This window comes from Xyrauchen texanus, chromosome 16 (genome assembly GCF_025860055.1).
Source record: "Xyrauchen texanus isolate HMW12.3.18 chromosome 16, RBS_HiC_50CHRs, whole genome shotgun sequence".
Lineage (NCBI taxonomy): Eukaryota > Metazoa > Chordata > Actinopteri > Cypriniformes > Catostomidae > Xyrauchen > Xyrauchen texanus.
Genome location: NC_068291.1, coordinates 39396615 through 39416781, shown reverse-complemented (window position 1 = coordinate 39416781; position 20167 = coordinate 39396615). Strand labels below are relative to the sequence as shown.

Sequence of the window (20167 nt, the reverse complement as noted above, 5' to 3'; positions counted from 1 at the left end):
CATAAACATACAGAGAGTCTCCATCTGTAGCCGATACTGGATGCCAAATCTTACACTGCATAATTAATGTCAGGCCAAGTGAGGAACCATTAGCAAACACACCTAGAGAAAATCTGTATTTCTGTTTGTGGCAGTGTTGTTATCATTAAAAAATAATGATAATAAATAAAACAAACGGATTGCAGATAACTGGAAAAAATTTATCTAGATTAAAATAGTCACGACTCCAAAACTGACTAAAATAAACTACAATTGACCACATTTATTTTTTTAGTTTTAGAAACCATTTATAAAAAATGTAACCTCTACAACCAGCCTTCATTAAACGTGAAAATACCACTACACTGTAAACCATATAAAAAAATTTAGGCAATCAGTTACATCATTGTTTTTAAGTCAATAAACTCAAGTTTAAGTTAGAAGTAGTGATTTTGTACTACACATGCATGTTTATTATCCTTAAATTGTAATACTGATTAAGCAACTCTTAAATGACACTTAACTTAATTTTAAATGACACTTAACTTTAAATGGAAGTCTTTGTTGATAAAAACATTGGAAAAAGAGAATGGTTGTCTTGAGAGAAGGATGTTTTACCTTGTTCAACATGTCTGTATTATCGCATTGAGTTTGGTGGAGAATCAGTTTTGGCAAGTGTCCAGTATGCATCCTCCCCTATGGTTCTTTTATGCATTGAGGCTCCATTAAATCCCCAGAGCAAGATAATCAAACTGCTCCCAAACACCAATTAACAGGCATTCAGCTCAGCCAAGATATCTGCAGTGTATTGCCAAACAAGAGTGAGACAGTTGACTTTGAGAAGTTAATAGTCTTATTAAAGGAATATTCCGAGTTCAATTTAAGTTAAACTCAATCGACAGCATTTACCACAAAAGTTAATTTCTTCTCTGTTAAAGTACAGTCATCATGGCAACGGAGTTGTTTCAAATGGATATAGCTTTTCAAAGAAAAGGTTAGTATGTGATTTTATCACATACTGTCAAATGTGCTTAATTTGCACTGAACCAAGGATATTCTTTTAAAATTAGAAAAGCTCAACTTTCAATCAATTCTGAGACACTTGAGCTGACAAATCCATCAACTATTTACAACTGCGTTGCGAGAATAAATTCACATGCATCTGTATTTGGCACTAGACACTTGTAAACGTTTCTCTATGCTCTTCGGGCCGTTCATACAGGGAGCGTTCTTGCATTCAAAGAGAGGGAGACAGTGCAGGAGTTTCAAGACATGCTTTTAAAAGTTGTACTTTTTTTTTTTAGCGTGACACTGCATCTTTAAAACACAGTGCTAATGGTGAGCAATGATGAAAAACAATTTTGAGACTTGTCGCAATGGTCAAAAACTTTAATCTAGTGTGTGGTTTATACAGACCAACAATTAAAAAATAGCTTGTTTGGTCCAAATTGAGTTTGATTTGCTTTCACATCAACCGAGCAAACTGAATACTGATGTAACTAAAACATCAAGTGTTAAAGCATCCTTACAGAGTGGCTTATTTGAAGAATAGATGTCCAGGAGACAAAGATAGGTGGACATGACACTGGTAAGTATCTCAGCAGTTGCAGACATCAAGGTCTGTCATGTGGGAGTGATTTGTATGGCAGGTGTTCAGTACTGCGGGTCACACGGGTGAAATTCTCACCGTCCTAAACTTTAACTGCAGTAATTCATCACTGCAGGGACAAAAACAAAGCAATGGGACACTGAACTGGCTAAATCCTCGAAGAAAGCCATTTATCTTGTAAACCTCTCTGGTCTGAGAGGGCAGGGATGTTCTTTGTGCTCCTTATCTTGACACCACGCATCATTACTCACAGTCACCTCGCTGTTGTTGTTGATTAAAACAAGATCTAATCTCAAGTCTTGATCAATTTTATCAATAGTAAGGAAGGTCTGTGGATCATCTGGGTTAAAGGTACTACAAGTGATTTTGTTTCATGGAAAGGTACGCAAACATTTTTCCTACTCCCTGAAAGATATTCCCTGTCTCTGTGACAGCTCTAAACTCAAACAGCAAACAAATATATGTCTGCAGACTATGGACAATGACGCTTTGACCCGTCACTCATTTTGCACATTCTCATAGTGTTGTAGTTGCAGCAAATTGAGACTTACTGCCAATTTTAAGCCATCTTGTTCATAACAGTTGTCAGTTGAGGGCGCTATTTTGCTGTTGATGCTAATTTGGTATTTGTATCTTTGGAGTGTGGGATTTTGGAAAAAAAAGGGGGCATGGCTAATCCAATGGCTCAGTCTTATGGAAGTAGAATGGCTAAAACCGCTTACAGCACTTTTAAATGTCCTCTATATATTAAGAGAATGTAAATGTCCTACTTCCATCTAGATGTTTAGGCCTTGTCCCAAATGATTAATTTATTGTGGACTTGCTGTCTCGTGGCCTTCGCTTCACTATATCCATGAAGTTTAGAGAAAGTTAGGCATCTTAATTGTCATTACGGGTTTCAGAAGGGTGCTCATGAACTCCACTTTAAACCTTTTTGCCAAGCCCACACAAATGCAAACTTTACTACTATTATAGACTATTAACCAATAATCCATGCTGCAAAGTGTATACTTGGGAGCATGACAGCAAGGGCTGAGCTAGATCTGGTGCAACGCTCTTCCTCTTATAACTGTGCTAATCTAGCACTAAATTCAAAACCCCAGAGCTGGCTTCATAAATATGAATGGGAGACATATCTCAGAATCTGTATCTGTCCATCTCCCCCTCACAGATACAGAATATACACAATCTAAGAGCTTAAAATGGCTGTTAGTAAATAGATCCTTGATGCATGTTCATATACACTAGCGGCAAAAAGTTTGGAATAATGTACAGATTTTGCTCTAATGGAATCAAAGAGTTCTCATCAAAAAAATCCTCCACATGCAGCAATGACAGCTTTGCAGATAATTGGCATTCTAGCTCTCAGTTTGTCCAGATACTCTATTCAGACTCTTTGTCCTGACATTTCACCCCACGTTTACTGTAGTCTTCTCACGCACCTACAGTCTAACTGATCCCACAAAAGCTCAATGGGTTTAAGATCCATAACACTCTTTTCCAATTATCTGTTGTCCAATGTCTGTTTCTTTTCCCACTCAAACCTTTTCATTTTGTTTTTCTGTTTCAAAAGTGGCTTTTTCTTTGCAATTCTTCCCACAAGGCACCCCTGAGTCTTCTCTTTACTGTTGTACATGACACTGGTGTTGAGCGGGTAGAATTCAATGAAGCTGTCAGCTGAGGACATGTGAGGGTCTATTTCTCAAACTAGAGACTCTGATGAACTTATCCTCTTGTTTAGTTGTACATCTGGCCTTCCACATCTTGTTCTGTCCTTGTTAGAGCCAGTTGTCCTTTGTCTTTGAAGACTGCAGTGAACACCTTTGTATGAAATCTTCAGGTTTTTTGGGGCAATTTCAAGCATTTTATAGCCTTCATTCCTAAAAACAATGATTGACTGATGAGTTTCTAGAGAGAGCCGTTTCTTTTTTGCCATTTTTGACCTAATATTGACCTGAAGACATGCCAGTCTATTGCATACTGTGGCAACTAAAAACAAAACCCCACAAACACAATGTTAAGCTTCATTTAACAAACAAAATATCTTTCAACTGCGTCTGATATAATGGCAAGGGATTTTCTAGTGCCAAATTAGCAATTTAGCATGATTACTCAAGGATAAGGTGTTGGAGTGATGGCTGCTGGAAATGGGGCCTGTCTAGATTTGGTCAAAAATTACTTTTTTCAAATAGTGGTGCTGTTTTTTACATCAGTAGTGTCCTGACAATATTTTGTGATCAGTTGAATGCCAATTTGGTGAATTAAAGTACAAAACAGCAAAATCTGTACATTAATTCAAACTTTTGGCTGCCAGTGTATAAAATCTATTTTATTAACATACCCTCATTATTTCTAAATAAATCCTTTGCAGAACTACTTTGCATTTCTGAATCCTTAATGTGTACAAGTGAAGGGGCGTTCACACTGACAGTGATAAATCAGTGGCTGTCACCAAGTGTATGTATTGTTAGCTGCTAGCAAGTGTTCCTAATCGACTTTGGCATCCAGCTGTATGAGGCGGTGGATCACATGAGGTTCACTGTCTCTTACATTCTGGTTGCAGAGATAAAATCCCAAATGTTTCCATAGAGGAATTGATTTTTAATGACAAGTGAGCTGTGAGGTTGTAATCAATGGTATATGCCTCTGTTGAAGTCATCAGTAATAATTTTTCCAAACAAATGTTTTTTAAAATCGTGTTTATAATCATGAATTCCTAGATAAGGTCTACACTACCAATGATCTATCAAAGAAAGATCCACCAATCAGATTGCAGCAAACAAAGTGCCAACCGAGCTCTGAAGCAACAGTTTACTTACATGATGAAAACAACTTGCATGTATCTGAATATTATGCAATAAAATTGAAATATAGTTTTCTACTTTTATTTTTTCATTGTTTTTAATTAGATTACGTCATTCGCAATACTTCATGCAATTGTAGTTCATTCCCTCATTAAAAAATGATGTTAAGTACACAGCCTTGTACATTTTTTTGCTTCAAATTAAAGTTTGTAATGTTGTGATAAATACTTCCGGAGCCATGACACAGAGACAGAGACACAGAGAGACAGACAGACAGCGAGACAGAGAGAGAGACAGACAGAGAGAGAGACACACACACACACACGGCAAGGCCGGACCTAGGGTTTTGGGGGCCCTAAACAAAAATAGTGTATGGGGCCCTACAGGTTTCTAGAAAATTCTAGTTAATTTAGAAAAAATATACGAAATGAAACATACTACGTTTCATTGATACGGTTGTGTGTTTTGTTGATTAGAGTAATTGATATAATTAAATAAAATAAATGGGGGTGGGGCAAATGTTTAGGTTGTTTATTGGGTCGGGCCGGCCCTGGGTGCCGGGACTGTTACACTCTATTGGTAGTTGCCGCATCACTTTGCATTTGCACAAAGTTGAACATACCAAATTTCACCTCAAATCGACTTCTGGTCTCTTTGTCACCACAAATGGATGAACACCCCTTCAGTCCTTAGTTTTGCCTGCAGTCCTCAAGCAATCCTTTCCCTTCAGGAGAGGTAACAAATGCAAAGTTTTTCCAAAAGCATCATCCATCTAAAGTCACCATGATTAAATGCAAAAAGTGTCATTTCTATCCTCTGGAGCACCTTCACCAATCAAAGCACTGACATTACAAACAACAGGCACTAAGACGTGTGCCAATTCCCACAAGGTTTAAGCACATGCCTCATAAGGGAATGGTTGTCTGATAAATGTTGAGGTGGAGGGGCAATTATATGTTAGTTTTCTTTGAGTTCTGCAGTACTTTTCAAGAGGACAGTGGACAATGTCACAGTTAATTTCCTGCAGCTTCCTGCCCGAAACATCTGGCTTTGATAAACAGCTGGCTAACGGAGGCTGAAAGGATTTTTTTGGGAGTAGAAATGTGGGGGTGGGACTGATATGAGCTGACTGCAAAACTTGGACCACAACACTAATCTTTAGAAAACACTAAGAGAAATTTTGAGTAATATCAGGCCAGCGGTTGGATTTTGAGGGCTTCTTCTTTCTCTGCAGTTCAGCTCAGTTCTCATGCATATACTCATTATAATTCAATCAAACTGAGCTCGGCTCTCGGACGCATAAGAATGAGGTTAATCACTTGTGTTTTGACACACAGCTGCTTAAATAGTTACATATCATGCGGCCGACTGAAAGGGGCACATGATGACATTAATCACATGAAGAGCCGTAATATGCAGTTGGCAAACTTATGGTTACCACAGACATTAATTTCGACTCCTCAATGGAAGCCTAGCAGACATACATGAGGTACCACAAATACACATCAAAAAATGCAACCATTACACTACTTCAGAAGTATAACTATAACACTTAAAATGATGCACGTTCATTGATAGTCACAGTTTTAAACAAAAATGTATTAGTGTAGATGTGGCCTAAAAAGTAAACCTGGTTACTTTCACTTGGTATCTAAACAACAATACCACATAACTATAGGAATGTCACATAACTGCCCATGAACCTCTGTTTACATGGAGCAAACTCCACTCAAAAGAAATTATGTTGGTATGCATTACAAGGAATTCCTAGTTGGGATGTGCAAAACTACCAACTTTCAAAAATGACTAGTCGGTAGGTTGTTTGAATGACTAGTTGGTGTTAAGGATCCATAATAATGTATAATAGGCTCTGTTATGTTCTCGTGACCCTGATCAGACGCCTTTTAGAGGGATATACAGATGCTAAGTGCAGCTCTTCAACATGATAACTAAAACACATTATTGCACAAAACTATCAAAGTAAAAAAAAGTAAGTAATAAGAAAGTCACCAATAAAGAGCGTCTCAAAACCGCTTATGCACACACTGAACGCACAATGATGTGCTTCAATGTAACCGGAGTGCTTCAGGACTATCCTCACTGCGCATTTAAAAGCGCTGCACTGCAAGATAATATTGCGGTTAATCATCTATATTACTTAAAGCAGTTTAAACCTTATTTACAGCAACTATTTATTCAAGCAGTGTTAGACAGAATCAGCTGACCTGAAAACACCTGAGAAATATGGGAATAATCCTCACAGCTGTGGATATAATGTCGGACAGTGATCATCTTGAAATATATTGTTAATGCAGCACTTTGCAGTAACAACAGTGCATAAAAAGACTATACCTAAAGCATTAAATAGACAAAACATCCTGCATTGTTTTTACTGTCCTTCACTGTCGGGGTATCAAGGCAAAATTTTCCAGGACATTTCCAGTACATTTTACGTGCCCAACGGGTGTAATATTTATACAAAAACACATGAGTGGTCATGATGTATATTGTGGTTATTGGATGTTTTTTTTTTTCTTCTTTTCTTTCAGAATTACATATTCGACAGTTTAATTACGTTTTAAAATCAACATGGTGTCTAGACAAATTACAATATTAAAACTTTAATCAAATGAAAATATAATTATTTTCATTATTAAAATTTTATAACATATCATTGGATTCTTTTTTTTTTTTTTTTATCAAATGAAGAGCTTTTATACAAAATACTCACAACACAATCCAAAACAACACTGGAGATATTTTTGTGAAATGAAATGCTGCACTACAGAACATCACAAATGTGATAAATTGCTTTAATGCATTATTATGATCACTATTTAATTGTAGTAAACATTACATTAATAAACAGTAATAATATATTTTTTCCCCATTTCACGCTCCATTTAAATCAAGCTTTTATTTTGGCGTTACTGTGTGCTTTTGACAGTAGTTTCTCACTTCCGGAAATTAAGTTTGCTACATGGCCCAGTGTCATTTTTAAACCCCAAAAAGCTGTGATTTGATTAAATAAAAATATAGTCTGTATGTGCAGCATGCTTCAGAATGCTCTGCGTCACACATTCATTTTGAAGCATGCAGCACATGCAGATTATACATTTATTAATTTATTCAATTCAATTGCAGCCTTTTACATTTGAATAATTACACTAGTATAAATTGCATTTTTATTTGATTAAGTGTGCACTCAACAGAATTTTTCATCCCAAATATGTAATGTTCCGTGACTTTCCGTATTCTATAGCAAATGCAATTTTTATGACTATATTCAGTGATTCTGTCCATGTTTGCCGCATTTTGGAAATCATAGGGCCCAACATGTGGTAACCACGATATAAGTCGAATCTGGTCTCTGATTTATTGAATATTAATTAATATCCTTTAGAAATTGTGATGCAAATAAATTAAGCGCTGACTAAGTTACAAACTAACAAGTCCCTAACTAAGGCCTTAGTTTGAACTTTGCGTCGCAACTAACGTGAGACCTTATGCACAGCTGGGGTAACCCTAACCAGATGAGCAGGGAATGTATCTGAAAAAGCATCGTTCATGACCATCATCTGTTGATGTTATTTCAAAATGCGCAGCTGCCGACAGTGACAAAACGATACAAATGTGCATTTGACACCTATACCCAGTCCCAATCACTACCATGTTTTTGCACATTACACAGTCTACGGTTTTATTATACTAAAGTATTTTCCAGGACAAATATTTTTTTTCCCAGGACATTTAATTAATTTTCTCATTTTCCATGACTGGAAAACTGCATTGCAAAATTACAGGTTTTCCAGGACGCGTGGGAACCCTGATGGTTAAGCAAAGCAAGCTATCATCATGCAAAAACACTCTCTAAGAAGTTGCAACTATCAGTTAATTTGAAAATTGCATCTCCCATTAAAACCACCACCACTAAAAACATTAATGTTAGTAGTCGACCACACTAATCAACTGTTAGATGACTAGTCAGTTAGTCCATCATTCTGGCACATCCGTAGATCCGAAACCTAATAAGATTGTCCCACCTCAAACTTACAATTCATACACATTTACAGCTCTAGTAAACAGTTTGCTGAAGAATTAATGAGTGCTTTGACAAATGAACATGAGCATTAATATCTCCTGCATGCATGCCTGCTAGGCTTACATTGTAAGTGTACTATTAACAACAATTTTTGGAGTCAAAATGTATATTATAAAAAATACATTTTGAGTAGTTTCTCACAAAAACCTATTGCATGTCTTCAGATGACTTGGAATGAGCCTGACTACTCAGACTACTTTTGTGATTCTTTTTCATAAGCTTTAAAGTGAGGCATTTATCTACTGCCATTGTATTGAAAAGACAGGCTGTGAAATCCATTTAAACATCTCCCTTTGTGTTCGAAATAGGAAAGACATACAGGATTGGAATGACATGAGGGTAAGCAAAAAATTATGATTTATATGATCATTTTGGGCGAATTCTTCCTTTAAGCAGAAATACAGGTCTGTAAGATAAATTATTTCGACAATGATTTTTTTTTTTTCTTCTACTTTTGGTTTGGTTCTCTGGTCAGTTGCACATCACACTATTAGTTTGCTCACTTTTGGTTCTGCTCTTATCGCTCCATTGGCAGCTCTTCTGCTGTGAAAGTCAAACATTTTCCCAGATGATCTCTTTATAAATAGCAGGACCTCTCCACATACCTGCAAAAAAGCAGAACAAAGTGGATGAGGGAGGTTTTGCTGCCTTAGTGCTCTGACATTGGACTAAAAACAACAATACTCTCTGGTTGAGCCATTATTATATTCTTCTACAGTCTGCTGGGAGTTTCTGCACCAATATCCATTATATGGGTTTAGATATACTTCCATTATAGTCTCATACTTGGATGGAATGCACGCAACACATACATGAACCGTCTGAGGTGTATCGCACATGCATTCTGTTCGATTTGTTGCACTGCGTCTAGCTTTATTTAATGCAATAAAGTGTTTGGTCTGAACGGTTCCTAAGTCTATATACTGTAGCAGAGACCTCTGGACAATTATTGAAATTGTCATTTTATTACAAACCAGTCTATTATTATTGTGTCATTGATTTCAGGTTGATTTTCACATTCCTTATTTCTAAGTGAGCAATTCTTACCCAGAGTAAACTACAAAGTGGACCAAACTTTTTGTTTAGTCCAAAATCTGGCTCTGCAATACTGCTTTCATTAAGGCTGTGGTTCACAGGCAGCTCTCTCCCTTTTTCTCCCAGGCTTTATCATGTCTTGAGTGAAACAGGATGCTCATTAGACAGGCATGATCAGTGCAGGACACTGCAAAGCAGCATCTGATAGCAGCTATCTCTCTCTATCTCTTCCTCTAATGGGAGAAACAGCAGTCTGGGACTAATGATGTGAAAACAACTCTTCTGAAGTAATGCTCTCCACTGCCATTACCAAGACAGAGAACAGCACATCTCAGATAGAGATGCCCAACAACTAATGTGAACCTGGTATAATCGGATGAAATTATTAATTTCACAAAATTTAAATTCTGTCATCATTTACTCACCCTCATGTCGTTCCAAACTCCATGGAACACAAAGGGAGATGTCAAAATACTTTCTTCTATCCCAGTTTAATATGCAGAGACAACTATAAGTAAACTATTCATAGTTTGATATCAAAACATTGCTCCGTTTGTTGGAGCATCACAGCCATGCAGAATTGGGATGGGACTATTTCTCTCTCCAACCAATGACAGAAACATGTTTGGGAAACCTGTTTGAAAACAGTCATCATTTTTATAAATCAGTTTGGCACAGAAATGATACATTTCATTTGTAATAAACTTAAAATTAAAATGGCATTGAGTTTAGGCAAAAATTAATTATAAATCAGAGTAACAGGTGGCTTTTTAAAACCATTCACTGAAAAGATTTTAAACATTTATTTGTAGAAAAACAACACTATTAAAGACACCCAAAAGACAACAACATATACAGTTCCGTAACAGTGATAAAAGAAAAAAAAAGTTTATACAGTAGCTCTTGCACTAACTGTCATCCAATTTTAAGCATCTATAATGTGAATAAATAATTAAGGCCAAGTATATTTCCATCTTCTCAGGCACTTAGCGGTTTCCAGACAAAGAGGGGCCATCGGTTTAAAACACATCATTAGCTGAAGAGTCTGGATCTCCTTCAACAGAGCTGACACTCGCAGACTCATGTTCTTGATTGACAGACGGCAGTCTCACTGACATCACTCTGACATCACTTCCTCGCCCTTCTGAGTGTAGAAAAATATCTATGGGAAAACAGGTAGAACCAACATGTAATCACAGGTAAGTGACATGAAAAGTTTCACATTAAACAACATAATGACCATCATTTTCAGATGATGTACCAAAACTTATTTATCAGGCTGAAATCTGACTGGATGAGCCATGTGCACACCTGTAACCCTATATCATAACAAAATTATACTATTATACTAACAAAAACATACTATTTAATTTACTATCTAAATTAAACTATTGTTATGGAATACAATTACTTGCCGGAGGAATTGTTTATTGATTATTATTACATTGAATATATTTATCTATTCATTGATCGGCTAAAGTTCTGTTTGTTGAGTTGAAACCCCCAATTTCCAAAAGGTTTTTAGAGGTTTGGGCTTCTTTAGATTTCAATCAGGATCAATGGTTCAAGGCAAACTCAGAATTTTACATTAATTATGATAAATCACAGATCAAAGTCTGTATGATCACGGCTGTTCTAATAAGACCCATTTGCTCCCCAGCTGCTGTTGGTAGATTTGCACTTTTCACAAAGGAATCTCACAAACGATCGCAAACGGCTGTTTTTCATTTCTAAAGTGCAATCTCTGTGACAGAAGTGTGACCAAATATGATCAAACGTCCATTTTATATAAATAAGACCACCATGCAAGATCTAACAAGATGAACCTGACTCAGCTTACCCCACCACAGAGCAAACTGGCAGTTTGTGAAAGGATATGCAAATAAAAATAATGTAAAACCTCTAAATGATGACTTTGCATTTATTTTGAATACAGCAAATCAGTTTAAAACTGGTTCTGTCGATAGTGCAGAAAGAACCAATTATTAGGTAAGTGAGTATTCTGATCTTATCATTATTTCCATGCACATTTTCCAACTCCAAACCATATAAACTTGAATGCTTATTGGATTCAATCATTTTCAGGTGCTATGTATTTGTGTAATGGGGAGGGTGTATATATAGAGAGAGAGAGAGAGAGAGAGAGAGAGGAGAGAGAGAGAGAGAGAGAGAGAGAGAGAGAGAGAGAGAGAGAGAGAGTTAGTAAACTTACTAACTTAACTGCATTCATCAGTAGCGTGACAGCTATTTTCACAATAGTGCAGCTTCTCCAGTAACAAGCTACATTTTCCCGTAACGCTACATATGTCACATTGTATTGCAAACCGAGAAATGGTGTTGAGAGTGTAATCAAACACGCTCACCTGAAACGTCCTCTCTCTCAAATAGCGCTGGGAAAACCAAATCATTTAAGTGAATCGGTTCTTTCGGACAGTTCATGTCAATGAACTGGTTATAGTAATCTATATTCCCTTTATCTGGCATTTGGATACTTTGGGTAGATTCTTTTGGAAAGTTAATGTAAATGAACTAGTTTGTGTGAAGGATTCATTGATTCAATTGAGCCTCCGCACAGCCTTAATGGGACTTTACCTTTTTTCTGAAGTGAAATATTTAGTTAATTATTGCTGTTTATCACTATATTTTTATTTATTAATAAAAATTAGGGTGTTTTGTAGATTTACGTAGTTTAATGTAATGTTATCACCCCATTTGTTTAATTATTTTATTAACCATGGCTTTACTAAAGTAGTATTGTAGTAACCATGACTAATTTTGTGGTTACAATGGTTTTACTACAAATACCATTATTAAACTATGGTTACTGTAGCAAACACAGGGTTGCTGCAGAGTTTTTCCAAATCAGATAACATTAATACCCTAATCCTCATACCAAAACAAACCCACACAATCTCAAAATAAATCTTGTATCACCGACTCTTACTTAAATTACTACAATTAATCTGGCAATAGTTTTTAATATTGGTAGCCTATATTTAATGTTCTTAGTCTTTCCTTCCTGTGATAGGGAGGGCCAGACAGAGGCTACAAGAGTCCAAATTAAATTAAATTAAAAAAGATGCAGTTTATGGTGCAAAACAAAATACCAATAACAAGGGAAAAAATATTTTATTCATAGCGTGTAACTTTTAACTTTAAAGGCTGAAATACGCCAGGGACTCTTATTTTGAAATGTTTGCACTTCACTGTTTCCAGCTGCTCATTCAAACAGATAAGCCAAATAAAATGTGCACTCCTACAATAATCTACAACGTATTTACAATATAAACAATTAAAAGTAAACATGGTCATAATTCATCGATATTACATCATCATCAACAGGTGATCATTAGTACATGCTTATCATACATTTCTGATATGTCCTAACGATTGTGATCTGCTCTGCAACAGCTGAAACTCTCACAAAACCCTGCGTGTTTGGAGAAAATACAACAGTGAAGCGTTTTCACTTTGAAGGATGCGGCGCATGCTTTCATGTAATTTAATCGTATTCTTCTGAAGTTTGATGTCACATTAGGTCATATTCCTGTCTTTTTGCCCCCAAATGTAAGACTTCTTTAAATGATAATTATGACTTTTGTTGTATCATCCAAAATATTTAAGACTTTATATGACCTTACATCTTGGAAAACCAAATTTAAGACATTTTAAGATTTTCTAAGAATCTGTGGGAACCCTGAAAAATATGGTTAATTTTCATAAGGGAATGTCAACCTAATTACATATATAAGTATCAGGTCATATCATTACATTTTGAACTTCTGATAGCACAATTAAATATTATAATCGGTTTGTTATACAGTATTGTGCAAAAGTCTTATGATGTTAAAAACATTTGTCATAAGATGGTTATTTATATCTTCAGCTTTAGTGTGTCAATAGGAACTATACATTTCAGACTCCCAAAATTTCCTTTTGTAAATAGAATATAATAGAAGAACAGGGATCCCTGCAACAGATGGCATGACCCTCACAGAGCCCCGCTTTTTGTTTACTGGACTTTGTATGACATTAATTGATACATGAAAACTATTTATAGCATTATTTTTGAAGAAATCCTCACTAGGCAAAATTTTTCACAAGTCCTTAAAGTTTTGGCAAAGTACTGCATATATATATATATATATAAAAAAAAATGTATATAGCTTTTTTTATATATACTTTTATCTTTAAATAGCTTTAATGTAGTTAGCTTCTTTTAATTAGAAAAGTACATTTCTAAAAGAGTAGCTTGACTAGTTTTTAAGTTATGAGTAGCTTGGGAAGCAAATTTCAATGTAGCTTCCTCAACACTGGCTGCTTGGGTGTTCTAGGTGGTTTCTTACTGTTGCAAGTCAACACACCCAGACCACTCAAGCAACCATCGCCTTTCAATCACTCACTTTCTACAGAAAATGTAAAACATCTACTTGTTTTAGTATACTATAGAAGCCTTGAGCTCTACAATTTTTTGACATTTCACGAGAAAAGTTTTTGGCAATAACACATTTCCAAGTATTCCATTTGGTATCATTTAGACATTACAATGTAATTACGTCAGGCCTGTAATGCTTGCCAAAATAATCAGTGCTTTCCAGTTTACGCCACAATTAATAGGACTGTGAACTCATTATCTGCTCAAACTGACATCAGCTGCTCATAAGAACATCTTTTCTAGACAGTCAAACTGGATTGTAGTAACACACTTACACAAACAAACAAACACTCATCAGTCATTTTCTCTACATTGGAGGTGCAGCAGGGAGAGACTGGGTGGGCATTTACCCAGATCAATGGGGTGTGCAGTAGAGGAAGTGTGAGTGAACAGAGAGCCTTGTGGGACCACCGGGCACACACTGATGGAGATCAGCCCCGGCAGTTCTGCAGGGGAGGGAGACTCCGCAGGGAGTTCTGATTCAGGCTCACACACATACTATAGTGGAAGATGCTCTATCCTGTGTGTTTTCTCAAGCTGTTAGGGAACTGCCATGGGTGAGGAAAATTAAGCTTGAGAGGTATGCTCAGGAACTGTAAATACTGCCTCAGGAATACGGCTTAAAGAGGCCATACTCTCCAGTTTTAGCATTTTATTTTTTACCTTTGGTAACAACCGTTTTATAATACAGTTTTGTATAGTTTTGCATGCCCACTTTCCACCCTCTCTCTTGAATTTAAATAAAAACAAAAACAAAATAAACTCAATTTACTTAAAATATTTACTGTTCATAAATTCTCCTGGTCTTACTTGCACAATTAATCAATACAAATTATTTCAAAGGCATTTTGGAACCACTCTAAATTAGGTGTCTTTTGCTACTATGTAATTAAGCATTTGATACAATGTACTTATTATGTACATAAATGTTGTTGCATAGTACTTATTTTTAAAGTACCTGCATTTAATTACATCTGTAGTTACACTGTTAACCTTACCCCAAACCTAACCCAACCCTTATCCTAAACCCTAACCCTAAATCTAAACCTACACGTACCTCAACTTCAGTAGCAGCAAATGTGAATCTTGAGAATTTTGCAGAACATGTAGATAAAAAATCAATACATGTATTGTATGCATTTTAATGATTGTACATAGTAGTTAAAGACACATAATATAAAGTGTGATTGAAAAAATTTGTTTTTGAAAGACCTTCCAAGAATTTCATGTTTGTTTTCAAATACTGATAGATGCATTTGAGGTCCCACCCTAAATTTGTTTAGGTAAAAGGTTAGACTAAATTGGGTCTGTTCACACCGAACACATTTTTGCTTGCATCTGCGCTGATTTTCAATAGTTTTTTTTTGTGTGTATACACGGGCTGGTCTGACGACTTTGTCCATTGTGCTTCGCTTTGCTCAGGACCGCACTTTTTTTTTTTTAGACACGGTGTCAAGTTAAATAGAATGTTGAAAAAAATAATAATACAAATGTATCTCAAGATACCTAGACCACATCTCATAGACCGCAAGATTATGTAGATTTACACTACAATATCAGGAAGATAAGACCATTCTCTCTGTACATGCCACACAACTGCTTGTTCAGTCACTTGTCATAACTAGACTGGACTACTGTAACTCTCTCATTGCATGCCTCCCTGCATGTGCAATTAGACCTCTGCAAATGATCCAGAATGCAGCAGCACATCTGGTCTTTAATGAACCAAAGAGAGCGCATGTTACACAACTCCTTGCATCTCTCCACTGGCTGCCGGTTGATGCACGTATCAAATTCAAGGCTCTAATGCTGGCATACAAAACAGTCACTGGGTCTGCTCCAGCATACCTAAAATCATTTCTGCAGAGCTTCATTCCCACCAGAAGCCAGCGGTCAGCTAAGGAATGTTGACTTGTTGTACCAACACAAAGAGGCACCAAAACACTTTCCCGGACTTTCAGTTTCATCATACCACGTTGGTGGGATAACCTTCCCAACTCCATCCGTGAAGCAGACTCACTCTCTGTTTAAAAAAAAAACGACTTAAAAAATCTTTTCCATGAGCCAATCACTAAAAAAAAATAAATAAATAATAAAATCTTATTGCACTTTCATCTGTTTTGAATACAATTCTGATGCTAGTGAAACTTTGTAATACGGCACTTTTCATACCACGGTCTCCTTAAGATGATTTGCTTTGGATAAAAGAGTCTGCAAAATGAATAAATATAAATGTAAATACCTGCATTCTGTTTCAATCTTTTGCACTGAATTTAGCCTCTTTTTATCATGGGGTTCACAAAGTTCAGGTTTCAAAGATTTTCAGTGCTTAATAAACTGTAAGACTTATCCAGTTGCTATACCAATACTGTTACTATACAGTTACGAATTGCCAACAATGCTTAAATAAAATAGTCTATTGCAACAACTTTATTTGCATATGTTAATATACAAATATGTAAATGTGTTCATGATTGTGATGCCATAACCATGAACATTTTTCAATGAGCTGCTTTTGAAGCTTTCATAAATGGATTTGGTGGACTGGAGCTTTAAGTTGGCAACGTTAGAATGATATGTATGTCTATATCAAATTATGTTATTATTTAAAGCAAGGAAAATCCTGTTTTCCATATGGCCCCTAAATAAACTATCTTACTGTGATGCAAAAGGCATAATTCTGAATTGCAGTAAATTTACAGTATAAGACAAATAATAGAAGATATTTTACAATCAGTCTCACCCGTAACTCTCCTCCCCAAAATATTGAGCTTCATTGCTTTAGGTAGACTGAACAGCAAGCACATGATTTTACTGGAGTGCATTCAATGCAAACTCATTCATCCAATAGATGATTAAAAAGACTATTTAATGTCCTAAGAATCATCATTTAATACAATAACAAAAAACACAGATCTAAAATCTTGATATGGAAAGACTAATAATAATAGTATGATCTGACACACTTCCACAATAAAATATGAACTTGTCTCAATTTGGACTGAGATTTGTCTTTTGTCCATTGCCAGCACTGGCAAAATAACTTGAAAAAGACCTAAAAAGCCTAGCCAGGGATATGACAAAAATATTTTTTCAAGATGTTGAGAAAACCTCAAATCCATACTGGAAGTGATTATCTTCATCTCATAGTGTAAACAATGGGAACAGGGAGTAGACTGAACAAGTGATGTTATTTTTGTAACACTTTACAATAAGGCTGTTAACATTAGTTAATGCAATATGAACTAACATGAACTAACGAACAATTAAATATTCAAAATTAATATTAAACAAGATTAACAAATGCTGTAAAAATGACTTCCTTCATAATACCTACTGCATTAAGTAATGTCAACATATAGAACCTTATTGCAAATCGTTACTACAATTTTACACACATATTCAAAGGTAAAAGACCCTTGAGCGCATTTGCTTGCTGTATGCAGTGAACACTGTCTCTGCGGAGCAGATGGGCCAAGTTTGGCACAGAGTCTCGAATCAACACCCTGTGGCCTACAAACACTACAAACTGAATACAACACCTCAGGGTGGAGGAGCGAGAGCAAATGAAAAGGAAAGAAAGGGAGAGAGACTCAGAGAAAGAGAGATGAAAAGCGAGTGGGAGTTTGTCCACCGATGAAAACAAAACTTCTTTTAAGTTGTAGGATATGTAAGCTGCCCAGAGCTATTCAAATTCAAGTGAGCGTGATAGTGGGTGATATGAATCAGTAAACAGCATTCAATGAACACCTCCATTAATATTTTTTTCTTAAAAAAGCTTTAAAAAAAAAAAAAGAAACGAAAATTCTGTAATAATTTATTTGACCTCATGCCGATCCAAAACCGTATGACTTTCCTTCTTGGGAAACACAACAGAAGATATTTTGAAGAATGTTCAAACAAACAGAACAAACTCGAGACAGAACAATAAAACTGAAAAAATACAAATATCATAAAAGTAGTTTACATGTCTCATGTGCTATATTCCAAGTCTACTAAAGCCATAAAATAGCATTGTGCGAGAAACACACCAACAATTTAATTATTATTCACTGATAATCTTCCCTTCTGCCGTTGCTCTCAAATGTTAAATCTTGGCGCATTGTGGATTGGTCAAGTGAAACTTGAGAACGATTAACAATAAGATTCCTTTCATTAACACTAGTTAATATATTAGGTATCATGAACAAACAATGAACAATATATGTTTTACAGTATTTATTAAACTTTGTTAATTTTAGTAAATAAAAATACAATTGTTAACTGTTAGTTCATATTAATTCATAGTGCATTAACTAAGGGTAATATATACAACTTTTGATTTAAAAAAATGTATTAGTATATGTTGAAACTAACATTAACTAAGATTAGTAAATGCTGTAAAAGTATAGTTAGTTCATGTTAACTAATGTTTTTAACTAATGTTAACAAATGGAAACTTATTGCAGTTTTACTATATAATTATATAATAAAGTTATATAAAATACTTATGAGATTAATCACTATATCCCAACATACACTAAATACAACAACTTACATCTAAGACAAAACAATAAAGTGAATGAACAGGTGAATTTATAATCACTAAGTTCTATACTAGTCAGAATGCGTAACTTGGGTTGTGAATACGCAGTTTCCGTCAAAACACGTGACATGCAATGCGATATCCTAAAATATTTAAAACGCGGAACATTAAGAACATTCGCTAAAGCATGAAGAATATAAAATACATTACCTTCTAAAAAAGTAGCTAATACTTCAGTATATAAATTTTTTGCTGATATTTCAAGAGCTCAGGTTTTAACAGCAAGTACTGTTGTATTTTGTATGCATACATGTTTGATATATGTTTTAATTAATAAATGTTTATACTAGGGCTGTCAATTTTATACATTATTTCAGTGCGAATAATTATATAAAAAATAGTGTGTTCAAAAAAAAAATTACGCAATTAATCATGTCAAGATTGAAGTACCACATGTTTCCTCAAGGGGCAGTAAGCGAAACTTCAGCTGTACAGGCCACGCACAGCTTATACAGAGAACAAACCAACCCTTCAGCAGACAGCACAACACAAGGACGCATTCTTGCATTCAAAACACAGCTTGATGGAGTGCAAAATCCGATCATAGGTATCTCAAGATGTGTTTTTCTAAGTATTAAACTATGTTTAACTTGACACAGTAACCTAAAAACAGTATTTTTATGACGCGACGCAAAGTGAGGTGCTCCAAAAGCATCTGTCTGACGCAGTTGTACACTGATGGGTCCCTAGACATGACATCATAAACCTTTGACTGATTGACAATGTATATGCACATAAACAATCAACAAACTTCCATGAGATTATCTAATCAGCCAATTGTGTGGCAGCAGTGCATTGCTTAAAATCATGCAGATACGGTTTTGATAATGTTCACATCAACCATCAGAATGGGGGAAAAAAAGGTGATTGTTGAAGAAGGCAAGATTGTTGGTGCCATATGGGCTGGTTTGAGTATTTCTGTAACTGCTGATCTCCTGCGATTTTCACACAACAATCTTTAAAATTTACTCCGAATGGTTCCAATAATAAAAAACATCCAGAGAGGTCAACCGAGAATTGCCAGAATAGGTCGAACTGACAAAGTCTACGATAACTCAGATAACTGCTCTGTACAATTGTGGTGAGAAGAATATAAATCGCAGACTGCTATTTTGAGATGCTGGTTGGTGCTGTTTTGGCGGCATGAGGGGGACCTACACAATATTAGGCAGGTGGTTTTAATGTTGTGTCTGATTGGTGTATAGCTTTATCAGTTGTATGGCCTTCTTTTAAGGATGAGTAAATGAACACAGAAAAGATATCTAAATGATTTACACATACATAATTAATAATAATAAATAACAGTTTTTTGCAAATTTGGGACACAAAAATGTTTACAAATTAAATCTGTCTGTTCTGCTTCTGTAAGACAAAGAAATGATACAATAGTCCCATTAAGGATGGAACTTCCTTTCAGAAGAGCAAAAGACTAAAAGCTCCATCATTTATTAATGCTTCTGCATTTCTGTACTTTCTTACTTGCATTTAAGTAATCGTAGCATTTCAACATCTTGCTTGCCACAAAATAGCCTCCTTTATGTCCTAATCCTCAAGTACAGTATTTATGAAATATAAGAGGGGACATGTCTTCATTTACTGAGCACCCGATGAGAGTACA

The 20167-nt window shown here is 35.6% G+C and overlaps 1 protein-coding gene across 1 annotated transcript in view; it reads right to left on the bottom strand.

Moving 5' to 3' along the window:
* Nucleotides 1–10210: 10210 nt before the first annotated feature.
* Nucleotides 10211–20167, bottom strand: part of kiaa0586 (KIAA0586 ortholog) — a 158936-nt gene continuing 148979 nt past the window's right edge. The window contains exon 32 of the mRNA XM_052145731.1: nucleotides 10211–10691. Within this exon, the coding sequence (XP_052001691.1) occupies nucleotides 10549–10691 (143 nt within the window). The 3' untranslated portion in view covers nucleotides 10211–10548. The remainder of the gene's footprint in view (nucleotides 10692–20167) is intronic.